Source organism: Aythya marila, assembly GCF_965140915.1.
Source record: "Aythya marila genome assembly, chromosome: 2".
Classification (NCBI taxonomy): Eukaryota; Metazoa; Chordata; class Aves; order Anseriformes; family Anatidae; genus Aythya; species Aythya marila.
Genome location: NC_139043.1, coordinates 1,248,736 through 1,272,432, shown reverse-complemented (window position 1 = coordinate 1,272,432; position 23,697 = coordinate 1,248,736). Strand labels below are relative to the sequence as shown.

The window sequence follows — 23,697 nt, the reverse complement described above, 5'->3', positions numbered from 1 at the left end:
CAGCTTGAAAAGGAGCTTCCAGAGTCGCCAAATCCTTCCTTTTAGTTTCTCATGGGAAAGGAGGAGGAATTGGAACAAGGAGGACAGCGGAGGACAATGCGCACCCTCAGGCTCCCCAAACTCGTTAGGTGTCCTAGCACGCAGTTTTTGCTTTAATTCTTTTTTTTTTTTAAAAAAAGATCTTTTCAGGAACCACACGGTGGAGCTGGTATTGCCAGGCACGACAAGAGCAGCCAGGAGTTTGGGGATGTTGTTAAGATGCAGAGATGGTTCAGGACGTGGCGTGTGCGCGTGTGGCTGTCTGGGCTGCTGCCCCACCGCTCCTCTGCGAACCCTGAGCGTGACGGAGGTGTGAAGAGGAGCAAAAATTCACCCCAAATGTGCCTCCCTGTGCTGTCCTGCAACAAAGGAGGAAGCCCCAACCTCTTGGTGTAACCAATCCCATTCCCCTGGATGCCTCCCAGACCTTCTCATGCCTCTCACATCTCCTGCTTCTGTGCTTTTTGCTCTCCAGCTTCAGGGAACAATGGTCACGGAGCCGGGGTGCCCTGGAAGAAGTGCCATTGTCAGAGGAAAAGCAGTTCCTCAGTTAATTGCAGATATCATTGTTAATTGCAGGTTATCATTGGGCAGATAACCCCAGGCTGGGCTCCCAGTTCTGGTTTAATCAAAGGGCAACCCATCCCGGCAGCCCCTACAGCCCTGCAGGAGAGGACAGAAGATCTGAAGGTTGAATTAAACAATTAACTGTGAGGCTCGTGGAGGAATAGAGGGCAGGTGGGACCCTGCTAGGTCAGTGTGCCCAGTCCTCTATTGAAAACGCCACCTCTGAGCAGTTCTTTCAGGTGTTTAATTCAGCCAGGGATGTGAGCGTGAGCAGTTGTCCGAGGCAGCAGTAGCACAGCAAGGGTGGGAGACAGCAGGAATCAAAAAGAAAATCGTCCTGGGCCTTGAATGCTGTTTTACCTCATTCACATTCATGAAAGGTTTTAAAAGCTGAAATATTCCCCAGAGCAGATCGCCGAGTGCATTGTGAAGGGCCTTCACTCACCTGCCTTGCTCAGATGTCTCCCAGCTCGCTGGTACCAAGCTCTGGCTTTGTGCTCGCCCCACCGTGGTTCGGACACGGCCCCAAACAGCCCCGAGTTGTAGCAGCAGCAACTCAGCAAATCCCCAACGCACACCCTGAGAAACCAGACTGCAGACAAAGGGGCCCGAGCTTTGTACAAAAAAGACTTTTTTATTTCACAAAATTGGGTGGCTGCGTTGCAGGAATAAAACCGGCCCTATACAGAGGATCAGGATGAAAAAGTCAGCACATGTATTATTTATACAGAAACACAACAGTGTCAAGAATTCAGGTACTCTGTAGGATCATCACTAGTACAGTAAAAAATAAGTCTCCATCTGGATCCTTTATATTTGAAGTTGATCGCGCTAAAAACAACCTGAGGTTATTCTAAACTGGACTACGGTCTGAACCAGAATCCCAACGCTCACCCCAAAGCCCCTGCAGGGAAAGGTAAGGTTGGGAAGGAATTTCCTTGGTGGAAGGTGGAAGGCGGGCGGGCCCTGACCGTTCTCTGCTAGGCACTGTGGATTCTTAGAGCTTGACAGTGGAAAGCGTTATTCCTATGCGCTGCGAGTATCGAGGCCGCAGCCACTTGCCCGGGCGTGCAGCCAGCCCAGAAATGCTCACCCCACGCTCAGGCACCCTCAGGACCTGATGAAGTCCAACCTGATGAAGTTCGTGTTGGTGAGTCGATGACCTGAGCGCTCCTCAAAGCAAGGCCTTGTTTTTAAGCCTGGTGACAAACGGGGTTCTGAGGGTTTGGGGTTATTTGGGAGACCCCTCGCTGGCCAAGCCTCAAAACACCACCTCGTACCCAACCCCGAGAGCTGCCCTTTGAGTACAGGAGCAGTCTCCAGATGCTTGGCGTGAAACCTGCCCAGCCCTCTCGGTTTGGGGACAGGGCAGAGGCCCCGGGGCAGGCAAAGGGTTCCTTGGAAGCTGCTGGTGACTGCAGAGCAGCAGCTCGGGGCTGTCTGAGTCCTGCATCGTACCCACAGGACCGCTCCAGTGGTCTCGTTCAGATCCCTCCCAAACTTTTCCCTTGGCCACAGCCCCACCGACAGCAGCCTCGAGGCGGTGGGGGAGCAGATGCTGTGTGCACGAGGGGCTCTCCTGATCCCGATCCCGCAGCAGCTGCCCTCTGCCCACGCCGGCTGTCGCAGGAGGTAGTTCTGGCATTCGCACCCCAGCCACCCCAACCCAATCCCGTATGCTAGCACTTCTTTGCTACCTACTTTTTTTTTTTTCTTTTTTTCAGTTTTGTTCGTTTTAAAAAGTAAAAAGTATATGCTCCAAAAAGAGGGACTAAAAATCGTGTTTTTTTATTCCTCAGTTGGCTACTGTACCAAACTACTCAGAGGGAAGGTTCAACTACCACCTTCAAAGGCAAAAGAAAGGTAAAAACTGGAGCAAGAAAACTCCTACCGTTGAGTGGTTTTATTCCAATTGATTTCCTCCTGGCTTCATTCGCACTGGATCAATATTTTCTTTAATAAGTTAGCGAGGCAGCCCCAGGACTCAGCTACTGTCCTTAATGATCAGATACCTCTAATGAACATGGCTGGCATTCCTGCACCTTCCGTGCTACAGCACGCCCTTATTTATTTTCCTTTTCAGCCCAAAACGCTGGTTTAGCATCCGATCTTGATGCTTTGCTCGTTCTGCCTGGAGAACCTGAAGCACGAAGCCACAGGTGGATTGGGCATGGGGCATGTGCTGCATCCTAAAGCTCAGTTAATGCCTCCACCTTAAAAACTTCATTATTTTTTTTTCCTATTTTTTTTTTCTATGCTTCCCAGGAGAACCCAAAGCTCAAAACACCAAGATGAAAGAAAACCAGAGTTGAGGACGCTCCGGAAGGCAAGAAGAAGTGTAAGGGGCTTCCCACCAGCAACACGGGAGCATCGCTGGCGTTTCTGATCTAAAGATTTCCCAAAGGAATGCCAAATCCTGACGGGCTGCGAGCGGAGGGGAGCAGGGGAAGGAGACTGTGTGTGTGTGTGTGCTTGTACACGGGGATGTGTGCACACACACACTGCTGGGGCAGGTGAACAGGAGGCGAAAGCCCCCCGGGGAACAGAAGGTAACTGAGGAGTTATTTTTGGTCACCACTATGCTGCTGTAGAAGTTCCTTCTTCCTCGACTGCTTAGGGAGCTGCTGAGGCCGGCGGGGCTCCTGCCGGAGGTGGGGTCACCCCTTCCGCTGGTGGAGGCGGCTGCGCAGGGGGGGGATCTGCAAGGACAGCAGAGAAAAGGTGAGCTGGGTGCTGCACGGCTGGAGGAGCACTGCACGCCCAAGTGGCTGGCTCAGACCAGCCCCAAGAATGACCACGGCTGCGGCTTCCCCCCCTCGAAGCATCACAGGAGCCCCCAGCACGTCTCATCGCGCCTCTCCTACCCCTGAGCACTGCACGGGCCCTGTGAAAGAGGGGAAAAACCTTCCCCGTTTGCACAGGGAAGATGAGAGGCGTGCAGCTCACGGGGTGGTGAAGTTCACATCGTGCAGCTTTCAGAGCTGGAGTCCGAATTTCTCATCGCCGTGCTCGAGCCTTTAGACGCGGCCCCGTGCTGTTTAAAATAAAATAGATGGAACAATGCACCTCACACACACACAGCCCTGCACTTCAGCTCCGCACGCCGTATGTAGGTTACAGCAGAGGAATCCACAGCTGCAGCAAGTGGAAGGGGAGAAACGAGGTCCACAAAAGGCCAGCTTTCGTGCGCACGGAGGAGATGCTAATGGAACATGACTGAGTTGTTTAGTAGGGGAGGGAAAAAAAAAAAAAAAAAAAGAAACCGAGGTAGAGGAAAAGAGCAGGCAGGAATACAACCTGACATGAGATATTCCCAGAGGTAGAGGCTCAGAAAAATGGAAGAAAAAAAAAAAACTAAGGAAAGCTAGAGCACCGGGAGAATAAAGAGCAAGGATCTGCACAGAAATAGCATCCGAAGGAGAAGTAATTCATGCTTATGCTGATTAACACCAGTGAGTCAGTACTCCTCGGCAACTCCCTTCAGCTTTTGGAGCCCAAACGGGCAGACTTCTCCCAGTTATTTTTTGCCAGAGGTACTCAAAGCGATTACAATCCCTGGCTGGGTGGTGACAGCAGCGAGGCAGGCCAGCAGCTTGTCCCAGGCTGCAGGTAACGCGGCTGAATTTATCGAGGAAGTCACCGCAGCATCTTTCTTGCACCAGCCATTCAGCTTTTCTTCTACTCTCCGGGTTTGGCCACAATCCTCATGCTCATTCAAGTAACACCCACACGGTGGCTACTGACTTGAGCTTTTTTTTTTTTTTGGCTGGCGTAAATCGACTTCATTTTCAGGGTATTTATACCATGTAAGGAACGTTCCCAATATACTTTTTTTTTTTTTTTTTTAAATTAGTACTTCCTCTTTTTCATTCCACAGTGCTAAGTTGTCAGTTTTTATATTCTGATCTATTTAAGGATTTAGCTGGAGTTTGTTCGTGAGGCTCTGCTGTGCATTCTCGCAGACTTAGCCGAGAGAGGCTTCTGACAAAGACTACAAAGCCTTAGCACCATAATGAATAAAATAACGGATGTTATAAATAAAATAAAGGACAACGGAGTACGTTTGGATGCCTAGAGGGGAGACAAGCACTTAAAGCTTCAAGCACACCTCGGGAACCGGTCTTTGGCTGCCAACACGTACAGATATTCTCCCCGCAGCACACGAAGGGGTTTTCAACCACGGTGACTCTTCCAGCAGCGAGGCAAGCCACAGAAAAGCCACACCACGCCAGGTACAAACGAAACGTTACCGGAGGAGATCACTTACACATGCCGTTGGGAGCTGCTAGAGGAACGCGGGGTCCGATGAGGTTCCCTGACATCGGCGACATGCCGGGTGGGGGAGGACCGCCGCCGGCCGGGTGGATGTTGGCCGCCACGCTGGGCATCATCCGGCCTGGCATGGGCTGCCCAGGCATCATCGAGCCAGGCCCTGGCATCTGACCTGCAAGAGCATCGAAGAGACAAGGTGCTGAGACGTGGAGAAACACGGATGTGGGAAGAAAACAGCCCAGTTGTTCACTGAGAAGTGAGAAAAGCCGGCCTGCACACGGGAGCAGGAAGAACTCCTGGGCACTTGTCATCTCTCAAAAGCATCAGCAGGAGAAGTGGGTGGAAGATAACACAGAGCTCTTTACGTGAAGCCTTGCTGAAATGGCATTTAATATCCAGCCACACAAAGGCACAGGAAACAAACTGCTAGAACAAACGAGACGTTGAATTAAGAGCACTTGATGAAAAAGAGCAGCCACGGAGCCTAATGGATTAATTTAACTGGAGAAATTAAATCATTTAATTAAAAATTATACTGTATAAGTATTTCCACTGTTAAAAAAAACCTACTCTGATGTGACGGAGGTTCCAATAAATCTCCTTTGCTTATCAGCTCTGTAAGAGACCTTTATGTTTCAGCAGTGTAAAGGAACTGTTAGGACCGGGCAGCTTTGGACACCAAAACTTGCTGATTGCTGCTTGAAAGCCTCATTTGAAGAGATTATTCTGTGTAATCCAATTACATTTATTTTTACATATATACATAGTTAGTGAAGCAGCTATTAGGCAGGGGTTGTAAAGGCTTACTCCGGAGGAGCACACTTTACCCCAAAACCTGAAGTATTTCACCATTTATGTGAGACAAAACACGATGACAACCCTCCAACGGGGAAGGCTCTGAGAACAGGACATAAAAGCATCACAGCAGAGAGGCAGGCTGTCCTTGCACAAAGGCAAGGCAGGACCAGGGGATAAGGGAGCACTTGCTGCTGAAAGCCGAGCCAGTAACAGCCCCGGTGCCCAGGAACCCAACACACCACAGCTCGCTGGCTTCGTACAGCCCCGATGCCAAAATCACCCAAAATTCGTAGAGACTCGGAAGCACTGGACCGCAAAACACAACACGGGAGCTCACGGTCACACAACAAGAGGTCCAAGGACCAAGCTGATGCTGCTCCATCGCAGGAGCAAGACCAGCACGCCTGCAAGCAGCAGATGTGAAGCTCTGTGGAAACATCCAATTTCTCAAACACAAAATTCACAAAAGACAAGGACTGCCTGTTTATCCCCAGACACACCGTCGCTGGTGAGTGGCCTGCAGCGCACGCCGTGGCATTTCCATCACTTCTTATTAAAGAGCAGCAGCCAACCACAAAACCTGCCCGCGTTTGAGCCTTTAATCTCTCTTATTTTGTTCCTGCTGGGGACAAAGATTTCCTGCTCTGGTGGTGGTGAGCAGGTGACTCGAATCCTTACTCCTCCGGTCACCAGCCTGAAGAGGAGAGGAAACGTGGGGCATTTCCTAACGTTACACTGCACACCTTTGTCCTCAGCCTCTCCATGCAGAAAGATGCAGCCCTTGATGGTCTTTGGTGGCCCTTGGCTGACTCCAGTTTATCCGTATCTTTCTTATACTGGTGGGCCCAGTGCCCCAGATGTGTGGTCTAAAAACCGGCATGGTCCAAGCCCTCCCAGGCTCAGGCTTTGTGTTTGTCCTCGCTGCGTTTCACAAGGCTCCTGCTTGTCTCAGTCCTCCTGCATGGCACCCTGCCCTCAAGCACATCGACACGCGGCGCTCGGATAGCCGAAGATTTAAGCAGACTTGGCAGGAATTTACTGCCACGGGCATCGACGCATCTGCTTTGGTCCAGCTCACTCGGGGTTGAGGAGTGGGCAGAAAGGGCACGGCAGGACACGGCAGGCATCACGAGATCAGTGTCACTGAAAGCAGCAACCCAGCACAGCTTGGGAATCAAAGATGTGGTCATCCAGTCGTGCTGCAAGTGGGGCAGGAGCTCCAGGATCGGTGCTGCTGGGTTTACACCCACAGATCCTACACCACCCTCCTCCAGAGCTGGAGGGATCAGCACAAGGCTGTTGTGTCTCGGTTCTGTATCAGGGCAGAGCTCAGAAACCTCAGCCTGTGGTTATCCTACAGCATACAGAAATCAGCACAGCTGGGAGATGAGGAGCAGGCAGCTCTGCACCATCCTGCAAGGCTGTCGATGTGCAGAAACCGATTCGGTGGCTTCTACGAGCTCGGTGGTAGCAGGTCAGCTCTGAAGCGTTGCACGAGGGCAGCTCCTGATCTGCACGAGACAGATGTGGGCACTTCTGACACGCCTGGCGTTACGTGATGACCTGTGGCACTGCAGTCACAGCATACGAGAGGACAGCTTGAATTTCAGTCGTTGAAAATTCTGTTAAAACACTTAACACAAAACCAAGAGCCTGCATCGCCAGCCACCTTCACCTACCCAGAAGAAAATGAGATTTGTTTGGCCACTTTGCTGACTGATACCAAGAAAGCCTCTTCTCTTCACTTATGAAATGTGTCCTGGCTATTGCCAACTCAAAGGAATTACTTTCCAGGAAAGATTTACACCCTACCAGATCCGAGGCAGCTGCGCAAGCCTCTGCGCTGACCCAGTACACACACAAACCAAGCCACAAACTACTCGTGAAAAGCCAAATTTGCCAGAGAAGGGAGAAACTGGCCTGCCAAGTTTAAACACTGGCACAACGCGTCCAGATCTGGGTTAGCTCACACCAGTAGGATCAGCACTGCTTCTGGCCACGTCCCCATCCTCCCTCACCTTGACTCAAACGTTGTGCTCTGGAAGGAGACAAGACAAGGACAGCCGTGCCTGGTGCGCCACGACGACGTTGTTATGCTGGGAAGAACTCTAGCTTGAGCACATCTTTATTTTTTAATGAACTCTTGTGTTTTCAACTGCAAAAAAATAGTGAAGGGGAACAACTGCATCTGCAGACATCCAGAAACAAAGGGAGGCTACCAAGCAGACACAGGGCAGCTGAAACCACGGTGGAAGGTCTGAACCTGTGCCAAAATGAGAAAAGGGAGACAGAACAGCCCGGGGATGCAGAGGGCTTTGCAGCAAAAGGACAAGACACTCGCAGGTATCAGGGAAGTTATTCACTGGCAAAACAAAGGCTGGTGGGGGGGAAAAGCGGAAAAAAATCAGCACATCCCAGCGGTGTTTCAGAAGACCAGGTAAAGCCAGGAACTGAGAAATCCCCTGTCTTGGAGCTGCCCTTTGACACAAGCCTGAAACTCTCCAAGCGCAATTTGGCTTTCCTCCTTCGAGCACTGCATGCCTGCAAGACTCTGCCCATGCAAATGAAATGATTAGTAGTGGAAAGCCTCGTCTGAAACACCTGAAGCTGGATCAGGCTTACTACATAGGCAGGGATGCTTCACATGAGGTCGTAAGCACCAATTAAATCAACTTAAAAATTTGTTTCTTTGTAAATTCCAATTGCATCCTTACTCCAAATCTTCTAACAACACTCGCCGGCAAGTTCCGGCTATCTGAACCGAGGTATCTGTCAGTATTTTTCTCTCTTGGAGATTTAAAATTAAGTGGCACCGCAGTTTTTTCCCCATAAGCTGGAGAAGAGTGTGTCTGAGCACAGGGCTGGCTGGCCATTCGTCGCCTTTCTGATGGGATAAGCAACGATTTTGTCTTAAAATGAGCTTAAGGTACTTGCAGAGGAACAATCTTATCACATAGAGAAGTCCAAAATGCTGAATTTGAGCAGTAATCAAGCGATACCCAACCAAAATGGGATTAACAAAGGGGAAATTACTACTACCACCATGGCAAAAATGAAGTGCCATTCCTACAGAGATCATATGCTGTTTCATTTCACAAGAGATACCGCTTCAAGACAGCAGCTCAAGCATAAAACGTGGAAGTGTGACCTACATAAGGGGGAGAGCTTAAAAAACAGCAGACGCAGGAAGAGATAAAGCCAAAAGGTTCAATAAAATGAGATTTAGCGGACTAAAAAAAAAAATAAAATCCTTTACACGTTAGAGATTGGAGACATTTCCTAATGCCTGCTCCGAAGCGCTCCACTATCACCAGACTGCCGACTGCAGATTCACGTTAGAGCGAAGCTCACGAGGAGCAGTTTTTGCAGGATTTCCAAGGTATTTATCTCAATTAAATAAGCCTCTACCTCTATTAAATCAGCTGCCCGAGGGGCACTACAGTGGCAAACACCGAGGATTTTTGCAGCAGTCAGTAGGGTGTGATGCGCAGAGCCCGAGCTGATGCCAGTCCTCCTGCACACCTCTGCTATTTACCACGTAAAGCAGCGCTACGTGAGGGCATTTCCCCTTTCCGTGGCCAGGATTTCAGAGAAAGCGTTTTGAAATCCTGACGGGGGAGCAGGCAGACAGCAGCTCCGGGCACGCCGGCTGGCTCGCCGCAGTGCTGCGAGACGCGCTCCTCCTCGCCGCCAGCAGAGCCCACAAGACGCAGCAATCCATGCTCCGACCGGCCTCTCCTTCAGCACGTCCTCCCCCTACACACGCTGTGGCAGGCGGTCCTGTAGCCAAGAACTGTGAATAATTAAGCACAATAACTCATTTCGCATCGAGTCTCGGGGGAGAGGCTGAATTTCCACTTGGCTTGCACGCGGCGTTTCTGGCGCTTCCCTCCAGCGCGGTGCGCTCAGATGGATTCGATGCCTGGCCAGGGAATCGGTGGGCTGTGTGGGCACCTCCGAAAACCTGGGCACACCACAGCAGGCTTTGGGGCCAGCCAACAACTCACCACGCTGCTCTGCTCGCCTGAAAAACCCAGCGTGAGATCCTTTGTCGAGAGGCTGCTTCGCGTGTTACACCAGCAAGGACAAGCCTCGCGCACAGCAGCACTGGGAACCTTCAAATATTAAGGTTTTTTAATATAAACTCAATAATACCGCCTTGCAAGGAGCTGGGAGCTGCTCAAACTCACCGGGGAAGCTCTGCAGATGTTCAGCACGGTGCAAGTCAGCAAAATGTCATCTGGTATCCCCAAGGGGGATCGTGGTCCCTTGGTCAGCTCATTTCCTACTTGCACACCCAGGTTTTTGCAGGTGATGTGACACAGGCTCTAAAGAAAGGCTTTAAACCTGCCTGCCCTCATGACCAGCAGGGCAAAACCATGTACAAACTGCCCACTGCACAGCCCCACAAACAGCCTTCAGCATGAAAGCAGAGCAAAGAAATCGAGGTAAAGTCAAGGTAAAAGTTCACGCTCGTCTCCTGCCAAAATGGAACCAGCACAACCGCCTTTCCACGACACAGCTGAGAATCTGCCACAGAGCATTATCTGGCTTTAATAATGTTTTTGTGCTACCAACCACTGCTACACCTTACAAAGCCACAATTAAGCGTGGATTATGGCATTAGGGAGGAATACCACAGACCTGTTTACCACACATATTACTTTGCTTTCCTATCGTGTCACGACCCTCTGCAAGTCCCCTGCCAGCAAGCTCGTGATGTGCAAAAAGGAAGCACCGACAGTCCTTGGAAAATATTTACCAGAAGGAAGCGAACCCTAAAATCCTGATCTGGACAAAAAAAAAAATCCTGTGATTGTAGCCAGTTCAGCAGGAAAGAGCAGCTAGTAGTTTATTTTTCATTTTTATTTTTAAATATTTCAACAAAAAAGATGTGGAAAATATATTGGGGAAAAATGCTATAAAGTTGCTCATCAAGCCATGGCAGAAGGTGCATCCTTACCTCTTTATTCTATTTCTTTGGGTTGGAAATGATTTAGTAGCTGAAAATCCACTCTGAAGGGAGGAGTTAACGAATCCCAGCTATTAGTACACGCACCTCCTCCTTCCTCCAAGAACTGCAGGTTTCTCACAGCACACACCACAGGCATCACTTGGGCAAGGTACTTCTCAGTATTTAATGGATAACCTGAACACTGAGCAACCTATAACGTGCTTCAGATGATGCAACCAGCTGCAAGGCCAATAGCACAGGAAAAAAATTGGAGTTTTATTTTACATTCTAATTACGAGGTGCATTTTTTCAGTGAGAAACTGGAATCTAATGTTGTTTTTCTTTATTTTAAATTCCATCCTTCCAGGGACAGGAGAGAACAAAATAAGCTCACTCAAAATGAAGTTAAGAGTTGTGGTAGTCAAAAACGTAGGAAATGGGTTAAGAACGTAGGAAATGGGTTAACAACTTGTCTGAAAACAGTGAACAGCACCACCGAGCTGACCAGGACCTGGTCACATCCAGGCGCCGAAGCACAAACTCAAGGCAGCCAAGCTCAAAAGCCAGGCTGGAGCAGCAGGCACCAAGCTCAGCTGAACGTCACGGCAGACACAGCAGAGTCCTACTTCCAATTTTCAACTCCAAGTTGTGTCTTTTCAGCCATCAAGCCGTGCTGACTAGCAAAGAGAGGGCCCAGCCTGCCGCTGAATCCAGAGGAGCTGCAAGCAGCGACTTCTTTCTTCCATTTCTAAACGCCTTTCAGACCTTTTCATCACTTTGTTTCCTTGCCATCTCTTCAGCTTACGTCAATCACTTTAAAGACATTCGACTCAGCTTTTTCTTCACGGTCTGCTGACCCAACAGTTACACTTTTTGCCACTGTTAAGGTCAGAAACCTGGCTGGTAACACTGATGAGAACCAAGGCCTGGGGTCGGGCCCACGCAGCTGCAGGGGGAATGGTGAAGGTGTCTTTCCCCCTCAGGGCCTTGCTGCTTCGCTTTATTCACAATTAGATTTTGATAACTTGCCCACTGGCAGGTCCAAGTTGTTTGGGGATTTTTCTCCAGTGCCAACTGAGTGGGTCAGCCCCCGTGGAGCTGCCAGCCGGCCCAGCGGGCAGCGGCTCAAACAGCCTCCAGCAGCCTCCTCGTACCTGAGGGAAGGATTACTCCACATCACACATCACTCGAGTTCCTTGAAGTGTCCACTTTCAGGGAAGCAGGTTATTAATGGACAGAAACAGAATTTGGGTACAAACCTGATTGTTTTTCTTGCAAAAAGGATTTCAAGCTCAGCACCGGCATTCAGCACACTGACAGCTCCGAAGCCCGAAGTTCACCAATTCAGCTAACACTGACAAAAAACAGTTCTCAGATTTCTTCTACATGTGTGTCTTGGCCCTCTCTAGCTGGGACTACATCTGCTAGGTGAGGTCAATCTATGTAAAAACCCTCCAGAATTTCAGATCTCCACCAAGACACCAGGAGACTTCCCTGCAGGTACACGTGGAGGGAACTTCAGGCACAGACGTACAGCCAGTAAGGTCAAGTTCCCCAGTTTGTTCCAAAGGACCCCAAATTAGCAGCTGAGGAGCAAAATTTGTTCCTGATCTATGCATGAAAAAGTGTATTGTGAAATTATCTTACTGCTAAGATGCCCTAAAAAATGAAGGAAAATACATACATTACAATAGGAACTATTACAATAGAAATTCTGTAGTATTTAACACAGATTCAGCAGGACCAGTATGATGCAATAGGGGATTTTTCTTTTTTTTCTTTTTTTTCTTTTTTTAAATGTATACAATACGTGGTGTGTGCACATGCGAAATGCAATCGCTGAGTGCCTCAGGGTTCCAGCAGGATTTCTGGAGATCACAGCTTCGTGTCTGTCACATGCACCGCCTGCGCACAGACCCAGGCTGCAACGTACTGATTTGTGAGAGAAACCAAAGTCACACACCAGGCAGCTTAAGCTACCTAAACAGAAAGTCAGGTCAATCTGTGAGTTACCTTCTCCGAGGGCTGAAGCATCCCTGTTACCACAAATACACCCTGGAGTGGCTCAGCACGTAAGTCCTGAACTTGCTCGAGGAACAGTGAGCTCTTCTCTTTCCTCTCCTTGCCCTTGAGATATGCAAAGCTCTGCTGCCTTCAGCCAGCTCACACTGAAGCCAAGGAGCTCTGGTGCTATGTTGTGGACTTCCCAAGCGTCTCTAACAGAACTAGAAATTTTGTTTCTGCCACTGAAGAGCCTGAGGAAAACAGACTATCTTGCTTTTTAGGCAGGATCAGTTCGAGATAATCTCGGTACAGAGGAAAGGATTTTGCCTTCAGATACTCCAAGTCTCCTATCTGCATTCTCACCTTCATAAAGATACCAAGCCCACGAACTACCAGGCTCAGTGAAAGGCAAGATTCACCTCCTCCCGTGCCTGCACGCCGACAGACGGCACCAGATGCTTCCCTCTCAGGGAGCCTGCAGTGCTGCTCCTTGTCCATCAGCTTGCCACCCTCTAACAGGAGGGGGGGGAGTCGATCTATTGACTAACTTTAATCAAATCTGAAAAAGAGATGTGCTGACTAATTAACACAGTACCACACTCCGCATAGTACTCGCTGGAAGGGATCACTGGAGATACAGAGGGCCTGGCTGATTATGATGGGGCTGAAGTAATAAGGCATTATGTGAACCAGGGATGCAAATATATCAGAAATCAGGCTTTATTAGTCCCCTAGTGAATACAACAATGCATTTAATCTTGTTACATTTTCAGCCTCGATAGCACCCTGTAAATAGGAGCGGGTCTAATGATATGCAGTATGATTCCCCCTCCCTTTACACTGTTTTCAATTTGCCCTTTTTCCATTTCACAGAATGTTTCTTCATTCCACTAAATGAACAAACTGAATTGCCAATACAGCATACAACAGACAAATCAAACTACAGCATTATTTTAATCTAAAAATTATAGCATATTTTATCACATCCCCATTCTACAATTCCAGAATTAACTTTTGTCCACAAGTGCTCAATGAACTCGCTGACCCTGACCTCTTGAGAAGGCAGCTTAAGCATCTAGATCACAGGACGACTCTCATCTTCCCCTCCAATGGGCATTGCTCTGCAGCTGTTGACTGAATTGTCTTTTTGTTACTGCTGAGATTCACACAATTGGATTTGATGCCTCACATTTCATGGTCATCTGCAAACCCTGCTAGTTTACTAAGCACTTTTGCTCTTTTTCAGAGCATACATTCAACAGAGGGCTTTTCCAAACTGCCCTTACCTCAGGCTTTTATTAAGGCAAAAACAATCTATTTTGCACTTTTGGTTACCATGTCTTATTCTTGATCACGATACTCTAAACTTTCCAGCTTCTTCAGCTATACAAGATCTTCTGAAAGATTTTTAGCTAATAACCAATCAGGCCATCTTTTAGAATGGCTTTAGGTCAAGCATTTGACAGCTGACAAAAGCTCTTCTTTGCTGCAATCCAGTCTACCAGGTTCATACATTCCAGGTGGTGACATTCTACTTTAAATGATCATTTCAACGACATGCAAGTATAGCAAAGCCTTCAATTCTAATTCCCACAAACATCTTCACAGCACAAGTGCAAAGTCCCAATCCCTTTCAACATTAAAATTGTTTTAAGGTAAAACCACAAATGCTCTTAGCAACTCTGCCCCTTAACCGCAGGGCTATTAATTTTGCCAAAAAACAAGTAGTAGTTTTGAATAAATGGCAGAAATACTTTGTACTCTCAGTGGATGTTCCTCCTTTTGTTAGACATGGTCACTTGGCCACCTAATTTCTCCATCCCTCGGTATTAGGAACATCTCCACCCTTGAACACATCTAAACCTCAGCAGGACAAGTCCCTCTGCTGTTGGATCCAGCCAGGCTTGCCCTGAGCAGCAGGCTGGGCTTTCAAGCAATTTTCCTGACCAACACAGCTCTGTGATTCTCATCTCTCATCAAGCATAACTGAAGGGCAGAAGGCAGAAACCAAAGCCCTAAGTAGGGGGATAGGAGCATATAAGAATCAGGTCTCCTGCCAAATAAAGCCGCCTAAGGAGCTTTCTGCCTCTGTTTCTCATTCTTGGCCTTTCCCTTAAGTTTTTTACCCGATTAGATGTGTCATGAACTGGAGAATCTGAGGGAATGATTGCTGTTGAAGGAGCAGAGATCACTTGGCATAAAAAAGTCTAAAGAAATACAAACAAGCTCAAAAGCATTTGAAAATGATAGTTGGTGGCAGCTCACAAGCTTTAAAAAAAAAAGAAAAAGGAAACAAACACTTTAGAGGCTTGGAGTGAGCACTGAACTCCAAGCACAGAGCCCTCAGCCTCACCAAGCAACCTGCTCCAGTGCTCGGGGATCATCACAGAAAAGGATTTTCTTGTGTTGACATGGAATTTCACGTTTTAATTTGTGCCCATCCCTGCCTGTCTGTCACTGACTGCAACTGAGAAGAGCCTGGTGCCCTCCTCCTCATTCCCTCCCATCAGGTATTTATATACACTGCTAAGGTATCCGTCCCTTCCAGTCCCCCCAGATTCTCCCCACACATCTAATACTGGGACATGAGCTCTAAAACGAAGCTGTACTACAGGCAAAGCAAGATTATCCCGAGCTGGTAGGGACCCACAAGGATCAGAGCTAACCATTCCAGCAAGCTGCTTCCATTTTACAAGAAACACCATTATAAAAACACCACAGAACAGAACATCCATAAAACCTTGTACAATTTCATCCGGCAATACCTTTTCCTCTTATTTTAATCTACTCTGAGTGGTTACAACTAACCTCGGGGGATTTCTCCTTCCAATTCTTACCTGGCTGTGGTGGGTGGGGTGGTGGCATCTGGTGGTGCATCATTGGGTATGGCGGGGGCTGCTGATGGGGCAGTAGGCCTGGATGTGCTGGTGCCCCGAGCGGGTTCATTCCAGGCCCACCGGAGTGCTGGTGAGGTTGCTGTGGGTTTTGACTGTGCTGCTGCTCCATTTGCTGACGAGCCCTTAATTCAGCGTATTTCAGCTGTTCCATGTGGAAATTCTGGCGTTCTGTCAGCAACTGCTGTCTCTGCTGCTCTAACTACGTCAAAAATGGGGGAAAAAATGCAAAGAGAAGAACATAGTTAAGAACTACATATTTAAGCCATTTCAATAGGATCGGCATTTGATTAGCAAAAAATTTGCAGCAGTTTTTGGTAATGGGTATAGGTCATCTTCCAGCTGGAACCGATGAAGTCACCTTGTTTTGTCCTAAAGAATCCCCCAGTAATAAAATTAACACATTACTCGATAATAACTGTACGGGACACTCAGCCTCAATGCAGTTCTAGCAGTAACTGGAAGTTTTTCTCTCAATCTTCTGCGTGTTGGAATGAGGAAAAATAAACCAAAGATATTCCAGGGAAGGACCAAAGATGCAGGCAGAAGCATTGCTCAGTGACTACAGGCAGGACCCTGATCTGTACCTTCATTGTAAGTGTAGGACCTGTGCACCCTGACATCCAAACACTAATGACTTGCATTACAGATGAGCATTATTTAAAGAAAAGCCTCATGTAACTTAGGCCAATTAATGTAAAAAGATTGCTTGCAAACTATATGGCTTCATAGTTAACGTCCAAATGAAAAGATAAAGAAGCTTCAGAAAATATTTCTCAATATTTCTCAAGCATTTGTGCAGCTAGTTTACAAATTTTGAATGAGTGTTTAAGATTTACTCCATTATTTATCTGAAAAGCAGGTTGCCAAGGAGACTTCCACCTCGTGGAAGTTCTCCAGAAATCCCGAAGCTCCACCAATGCTTTGTGTTAGCAGTTTGACTGCTGACAAAACAGGGATGAAAACGAAATTCCACTACAGAGCACACATTCACCAGCAGAACCAGATGGGGACAGAGCTAATGAATAATACATGCTCCTTGTTGGGGGCTGTTTTGCAGCATGTAGGGACCACAATGTGATTATTCATGCTGCCACGATTCCTTTGTCCTTGACCAATCTGATACATTAGTGGGAGGAACTCGATAAAAAGAAGAGACACATACACCAATGGTGTAATTGTGCATGTATGGAAACAGATTCGGTAGGTGACAGGCGGTTCAGAAGAGAATTACTGCAAATGACCCGAAACAAAGGCTTAAGCAAGAAGAACTGCTACACCATACTTTTTATATTCTTTTACGCTCCTGCTTTGCTCTCTTCATGGCACCCTATCCTGCTACACCTCATCTAAGAGGTCAGAGCAGTCAAAAAATGCTTTTTTAAGCATTACCAAACAGCATCCAGTATCCGAAAACACACCTTGTACTTAAGAAAATTAGTGAAAACTTCCCTTTTACACATTCCCTCCCTTCAGGATGAGAAGATAAAGTTGTACAGAAGAAGAGAAAGGCACATAAACAGAAGTTATGGCACAAAAGCTGGTCTTAAAACTGGTGCAGAGCCCAAAATACCCTGGTTCTGCATTAGGTTCTTGCATGTCACTACCAGTTCCAAAGCAGGCTTACAGACTTCTGCTGTACAGATCAGAATTAAGACGGTGGTAAAAACGCATTTTTTTGGGGCAGATTACCAGTAATCTGCATTCTCTGAACTCCATAAAATCTGCAGGTTAATGTCAGGCAAGAGTGAAGCTTGGCTATCTCAGCAAAGATGAGCGTGCTTCAGTCTGCTGCACAACCCCTACACAGCTCAACTCATTAAAGCCACCACGTGCTTTAGGTACACATTCATGAATACTACACTCCTGATGATTTTCAGGTTTGTAGCAATGTATTTTTGCAGTGATTCCCATTGGAAGGGCCTCTTACAAGTGCTTTATGTGTACACTTATGCAAGTTGTCACCATACTACAAATTCCATCTTCAGAAAATAACTCCTCCCTAACAGGAACAGTAAAAGAAAAACATTCACGTGTGATTATAAATTCTGGGTCAACAAGGCTCCTACCAACAGGATCCTTGGGTACACAATCAGAATTAGCACTGAAATTACTTCAGCTTAAACACCAAGTACATTTGTTTTGCCTAAAACCTAACACTCTTCAGTCTGTAGCACAGAGTTCTTTCAACACTTGGAATCACCTCACCTTTACTGTAATGAAGGCACCTTTACTATAATGCAACAAATAAGGAAATATGCATAGTGTGCAACAGCACTAAAGAAATTTTTGCTTTAATTATTCCACCAAATATCCATAGTGACAGGTGAAAAGTCCAAATTTAACTGCTAGAAAGCCAAGGAAAAAAAACTTGTATGCACTTTTTGAAAAGGAAAATGTCATATGCCTCAAAGTGGAAAAAACCCTGTCAGTAATAGAATATATCCCCCAAAGAAAGAAACCTACAGAGAACCTTTTCAGAATAGTTAGGTCCATTTCTTGCACTGCCAATCAGTGTCAGAGGCAGACACCACACTGAAATGGCTGAGGATGCTGAGCAATCTAGAAATTCTTGCTGACATTCTGCTACAACAAAGGACCACAGTTCATCAAATTCTATCAATGTGATTAATGCCAAAACGAGGATGTAAATTCCATTAAATTCACATGGTAGGGCAAACATGAAAACCCCTAGAACTACGAGTCAATATCTTCAACACACCTGGAGTAATTGCCTATTGACAAAAATGAGCAAGCTAAACAACGGAAAAATGCAAAAATTGACTGCTCTCTGATAAAAATGAGTTTTTGGGTCATGTTTACAGTAGTCAGAGAAAAACTGCTTCTCTGAAAGCCCCACTGATGGAAGAACACTCAGTAATTGATGTGTAATCCAGTCACTGGTAGGCCGAGACAGCATCTCTCATATTATACGCTGATTTTTGGGATGCACAAGTCCTCAGTGAGATGTACTAACAGCGTTACAACACAAACCCTGCCTGAGATGCCCCATACATGCTCTCTCAGGGTCACTACTTTCTGCAGCTGGCTAGACCTCAGTCACAATCTGTGCCCTGGCTACTGCCTCAGACTGAAGTCAAACGAACAATTTCTCTGCTTTACTTGCCCAGTTCCTCCTCCTCTGTATCCTCTGTATCGATCATGCTTCATTGTCAGGTTTGATACTCGAGCTTTGTTCTCCTTTGATACCTTTCTGTTCCCTATGAGCAATCACCCTTTCTCATCTCTTGACATTACAGTTTCCTTCCTTCTCTTGCACCTGCTGTTACCCCTCCAGCTCAGGCAAATCCCTCATTTCAAAATAAGAAGCTGTTACTCCTGAGCATGTGTCCTTCTGCCACTGCATCTCACTTTGAGGATTTTTTTTTTCCAAGAGCTACTGAGAATGACCTCCAAAAAAACGAGCTACCTGCTTAAAACCACACCTCCCATCTGAACTGGGTCAGGAATAGAAGGCAGACACTCCTGGTTTCCCTTCCCTCTAGGGAAGCAAGGTTTCCATCCATTTCAGTCTCTTTAGAGGGAAAAGCCATTCTGCTGTCAGTTATCATTCACGTCACAAGGCCTACGCACAGGCCCAGGTCTGAGTCCACACTCATGCTTCCATGACAGGAAAAGGGATTGGGAAGCAAATCTGGGATACTGCCAGTTTGCTGCTTATGATAAAAGGGAGATTCTGGACAGAGAAGGAGGGCTCAGACACAACAGTATGGGGTAATTACAAATTTGAGCTGGGGTAGAAAGAAATGACTAAAGGTCAGAAACAGCTGAAACTGCTGATGGCATGAAGTCTTTGGAGTGACTGATACACTCCAGAATTTCAGATTAGTGTCCCCACTACTTACTGCCTCTTTCTCTCTGTCCATAATGGTTTCCAGCTCCTCAAAATGGCGAAGTTTTATCTCCAGTTTCTTCATCTGTGTTTCCACCAGAAGGGCAACCAGGGACTTGATCTTTCTTTCTTCCACTGCTGCTAGGTGCTGAGAATAAAACACAGGATTTTGCATTACATGCATCTCACAAAATAGAGCACTTTAAGTAAACAAATTACCAACTACCTCCGCACCTGGCTTTAGCCATTCTGTTCCACTTCTGGACAGAAAGCAGGGTATTAGATTATCAACTTTATGCTCAGAACCAAAAGCCCTTGGAAGATGACTGAGCTTTTACATAAATATACAAATGGTATCGTGGATGCTCAGCACTCGAAAGCAAACCAGCTTTGCCCAAAAGCCTTTTGAATGTGCAACACAGCATGTTCAGGGGAAATGCAAACAAAGAAGCAAAGGTTGGGTCATACTCAGTCAGCTGCAGGACATCCAAGCACTCACCAAAACCCATACAGGAGGCTTTTACCTGGAAAAACCTACACAAACACTGAGATGACTTGCATGCCCCTGCCATTACGTTCTTTTTTGCTCAATTAAATTAGAAGCTATGTATCTAGCTAAGTATATTCCCATTACATTCAACACCATACTGCTAAATCATAAGCTTTCTTACTGCAGCAGTTCCACCTCAGGCTAGGGCAGAGACTGCAGAGAAACCTCTAGGAATCTATGAAAAGAAACTGGAAAAAAAAAAACACACCCTCTGGTTTCCTTCAATAACCAGGTTGCAAAGCTGTATATAAACAGTGTGAAACAGAGCTGCAGAAAAATGCAAACAGGTTCCTCGTGAGGATTTAGCTTTAACACATACACACACAGATATGTACACGACTTAAGAGATAGATAACATATACAGGATAGGTAGATAGAAGACGACCTGTGAAAGCATTTCACATTTGCCAAGTGTGAAAGGCATGCTAATGATGCCTTCTACCAGCTTTTGCTGCAAGCCCACTGTTCAAACTAAAAATACACTCAAAATAAAACACTTTCCATGGGCACACACTGCTGGGCAGTTTCTGTAGCAGCAGTCCCAGGATGTTTCCTGAGCAGGGCACTGAGGCAGAGCCAGCCTGACCCATCCGAGGGTTGGGGGACAGGGGGCTGCCTTTTGAGAAGGGCAAGGTGAGGGCAGAAGGGAATAAGGAAGAAAAATGCTTCATCTCAACCAGCTCAACCTGCAAGCAGGGAGTCATATTAAGCAGGTTGTGTCCCAAATCTTTGCTCGGAACTGGAAGAAATACCGAGGAGAAAAGCAGCATTAGAAAACTGGTAATCCTGACCAGAAGCAGAATTTCTCAAATCTCTGACGTTGTTTCCACCACTAATGTTTTCCTGGAAATGAACGCTGTTGAATGACAACACGCCAACAATAAAGCAAGTCCTTGGGAAGTCCTTTTCAGTAAGGTCCAGTTTTAGGGAACCAGAACAATCCCCCAAGTTCAACTGCTGGCACGCTGGTGTGAAATTCAGGCAGGATCTTCACTGAAGTGCTGACCAAACTTGATGGTGCACACCTGAAATAAACTAATTGAACTGCTGACAGAACTAGAACATACAACATCAATTAATATGGCTTAATAAAACAGGCTGCTCTGTACAAAAGTCAGTGACAAAAGCACCTTTGTTGGTGCACAAAGCCTTTGACAGTCATTTTGCCTTGCCTGATGTGTGTAATTTTAATAATGAAACCAAATTAACAAGATCAGCAAGACACATGATTAGGTAGAAGATGTCTCAAAATACACATCAGAAAGGAAATCCTCACAGAATTTGTTTCTGAAGAGATGTGAAGAAAGCACTCCTTAGCCTGACATTGCTCAGGGCTTTCATGTGGACAAAGAACAAGTCGTTGCCAACTCTGAAGCTTACAAAACGGATAAAAGTTAACAGTGATTTAAATTGACTGATGAGATGGATGCAGCAAGGTGCTTAACAAGCAACAGAAAGCAAAAAAAATATGACATTTTGACATTTTTCTGGGACACTGCCACTCTGAAAGAGCTGAGCATCCCCAAGCCAGCAGAGCCTCTGGCTGAGCACCGCTACAGAACAATTTCTGTTCCCCATGTAAGCACCAAGAGGACCAAGAGGATTAGCACCTCCCTGCCTGGGATCATGCCCACTGCCACAAAACCCACTGCTTCCTCTGCTCACAAATTCCTTCGGAGTGAATACTTGGAGAGGAATCGCAGGACTAGCTACAGACCCAGCAAATAAACCTTACAGGTGGGTTCACAGAACCTAACCCACTCCTGATCTTTTTAACCCCTGCTTCAGTTAGGAGAGGGGCTAACCACAGCAAGAGCGTGACAACGGGTACATGCAACTGTAAAACCAGAGCATGAGACACCTGGAAGACAGGTAGTGTCCTTGCAACACACCACAGGGAGCATGACAACCTCTCATCCACACACAGGAGATTAGCTGGAACTGCAACAGGCAGAGAAAATGATTTCTTCTCCCTCCTCTCTTCTATTTTGTGAAAGGAGACCACGTGCTTCACCTCACTTTTGTTTTGAGGCCCGTAGGGCTCCATCTTTTGCAAAGGAAAACAGAAGAAATAGCTGTATTTGCCATCTTTATGGTTTACCAAGGCACACAAGGAGAAGAACTGCTGAATCCTGTCCTGCACACGTTCAAGCAGGAGATGAAGAAGGTTCTACAGCAAGTTTCTAGAGCAGCAGCAAAAAGGAACCAGTTGAAGACAATTTGATTTGCCTATAAACAGAAAATAGGATATAGCTTCCCGCAAATAAGGAGAAATCATTTTAGTAACGGGGTCTGTTCTATTTCTGAATTTCACATTTCTGGATACCTACACGTGGAACAAGCAGTTGCCAACCAGACTTTTTAATTCAATAGGAAAGCGTTGCAGTGGTACAATAGTGGCTGAAGCGCACCAGACTAGAAATAAAGCTTAACAGCAAGTTAACCACCCACGGAAAAAACTTACAGATAATTATAGGGGGGTTGCATCACTGGCAGTTTTGAGATCAGCGGCTTCTAGAAAAGATGCATTAGATCACAACTATCTCAAAACAGGAATTCAGAAGCCATATGGTCTCTGCCATGCAGCCCCCAAGGTGAGTGAAGGAGGAGGCAGGAGGTGCTCCAGGCACGCAGCAGCAGTTCCCCTGCGGGCTGTGGAGAGGCCCCTGGTGGAGCAGGCTGTCCCCCTGCACCCATGGGTCCCACATGGAGCAGATCTCCACGCTGCAGCCCGTGGAGGAGCTCCCAGTGGAGCAGGGGGGCTGGGGGGAGCAATAATAGTCATGCCAAGTCTGTTTTGCTCACCAGTTAGCATTGTGGGCAATCTCCCTGTCCTTATTTTGACCCAGGAGCATTTTTTCTTCTCTTCTCCTTCTGAGGAGGGGGAGTGAGAATGCAGCACGGTGGTGCTGAGCTACCTACTGGTGTGAAACCACCAGGCTTATGTGCAGAAAGAAAAAAAACTACTTACATTGATTTAAGAATCCAAGAAGAAAATGAGAAAAAGGGTCTTAAATAATTCTAATAGTGTTTGTACCAAAGCCATAACCTGTAAAAATGCATTTAAAATGTTGCTTCATTCTCCGTGTAGGAATACAGAGCCTCTCCCCCAGATGAGCACACTCACTGGCTGCCATTCCTCAAACAGATCTCACTGGTACAGCTACTTACCACAAAAGAAAAACAACTTCAGATGCCTGCCTTTGACCCTTGTTTCTCCTTAGAAGATAACTGCAATATTCCTCCGGTATAAAATCACAAGGAAAATAACTAACAGCTCTTCACATGACCAGGTCTTTAGCTTAATATGAAAAACCGAATTACTTTCTCAGGCAAGATACAGCTCACTGAAAGCCTTAATATTGTCTGGGTTTTTTAATGCAAGTGGAAAGAGAAATCCCTATTGAACCTGAATTCTACTCTAAGTGTGAACAACCTAATTATACTATTTCCTGTAATATAAAGCTAAAATTCTTCTAGAATATTATTATTATCATAATGAAAATTGTCATTAGCAAAGTCCCTTCTCCCTCTAGCACTCATTAGCACCAAAGGAAGGAAAGTAGAATATAATTTATTATTTGGAGAAAGAAGACTTCCATAAAATAGAGATTAAATTCCACACTTTAAAACAAAACATGGCTGAAAATCATAGAATCACAGAATCATTTAGGTTGGAAAAGACTGCAAGGGGAATGTTAATTCATGCAGCTTTTGATTTTAGAAACTAATTTGAAAGGTAGCCAACTAAAAATATCCTCAATCT

At 46.5% G+C, this 23,697-nt stretch overlaps 1 protein-coding gene across 2 annotated transcripts in view; it reads right to left on the bottom strand.

The window, feature by feature from the left end:
* Positions 1-1,214: 1,214 nt before the first annotated feature.
* SMARCC1 (SWI/SNF related BAF chromatin remodeling complex subunit C1) overlaps positions 1,215-23,697 on the bottom strand; it is a gene marked incomplete at its 5' end in the record, with an annotated part of 82,069 nt that continues 59,586 nt past the window's right edge. For both annotated transcript variants that reach the window (XM_082752392.1, XM_082752393.1), the window contains 4 exons: positions 1,215-3,305; positions 4,874-5,050; positions 15,472-15,730; positions 19,395-19,529. In XM_082752392.1, coding sequence (XP_082608518.1) covers positions 3,220-3,305; positions 4,874-5,050; positions 15,472-15,730; positions 19,395-19,529 — 657 coding nt within the window. In that variant the 3' untranslated portion in view covers positions 1,215-3,219. The remainder of the gene's footprint in view (positions 3,306-4,873; positions 5,051-15,471; positions 15,731-19,394; positions 19,530-23,697) is intronic.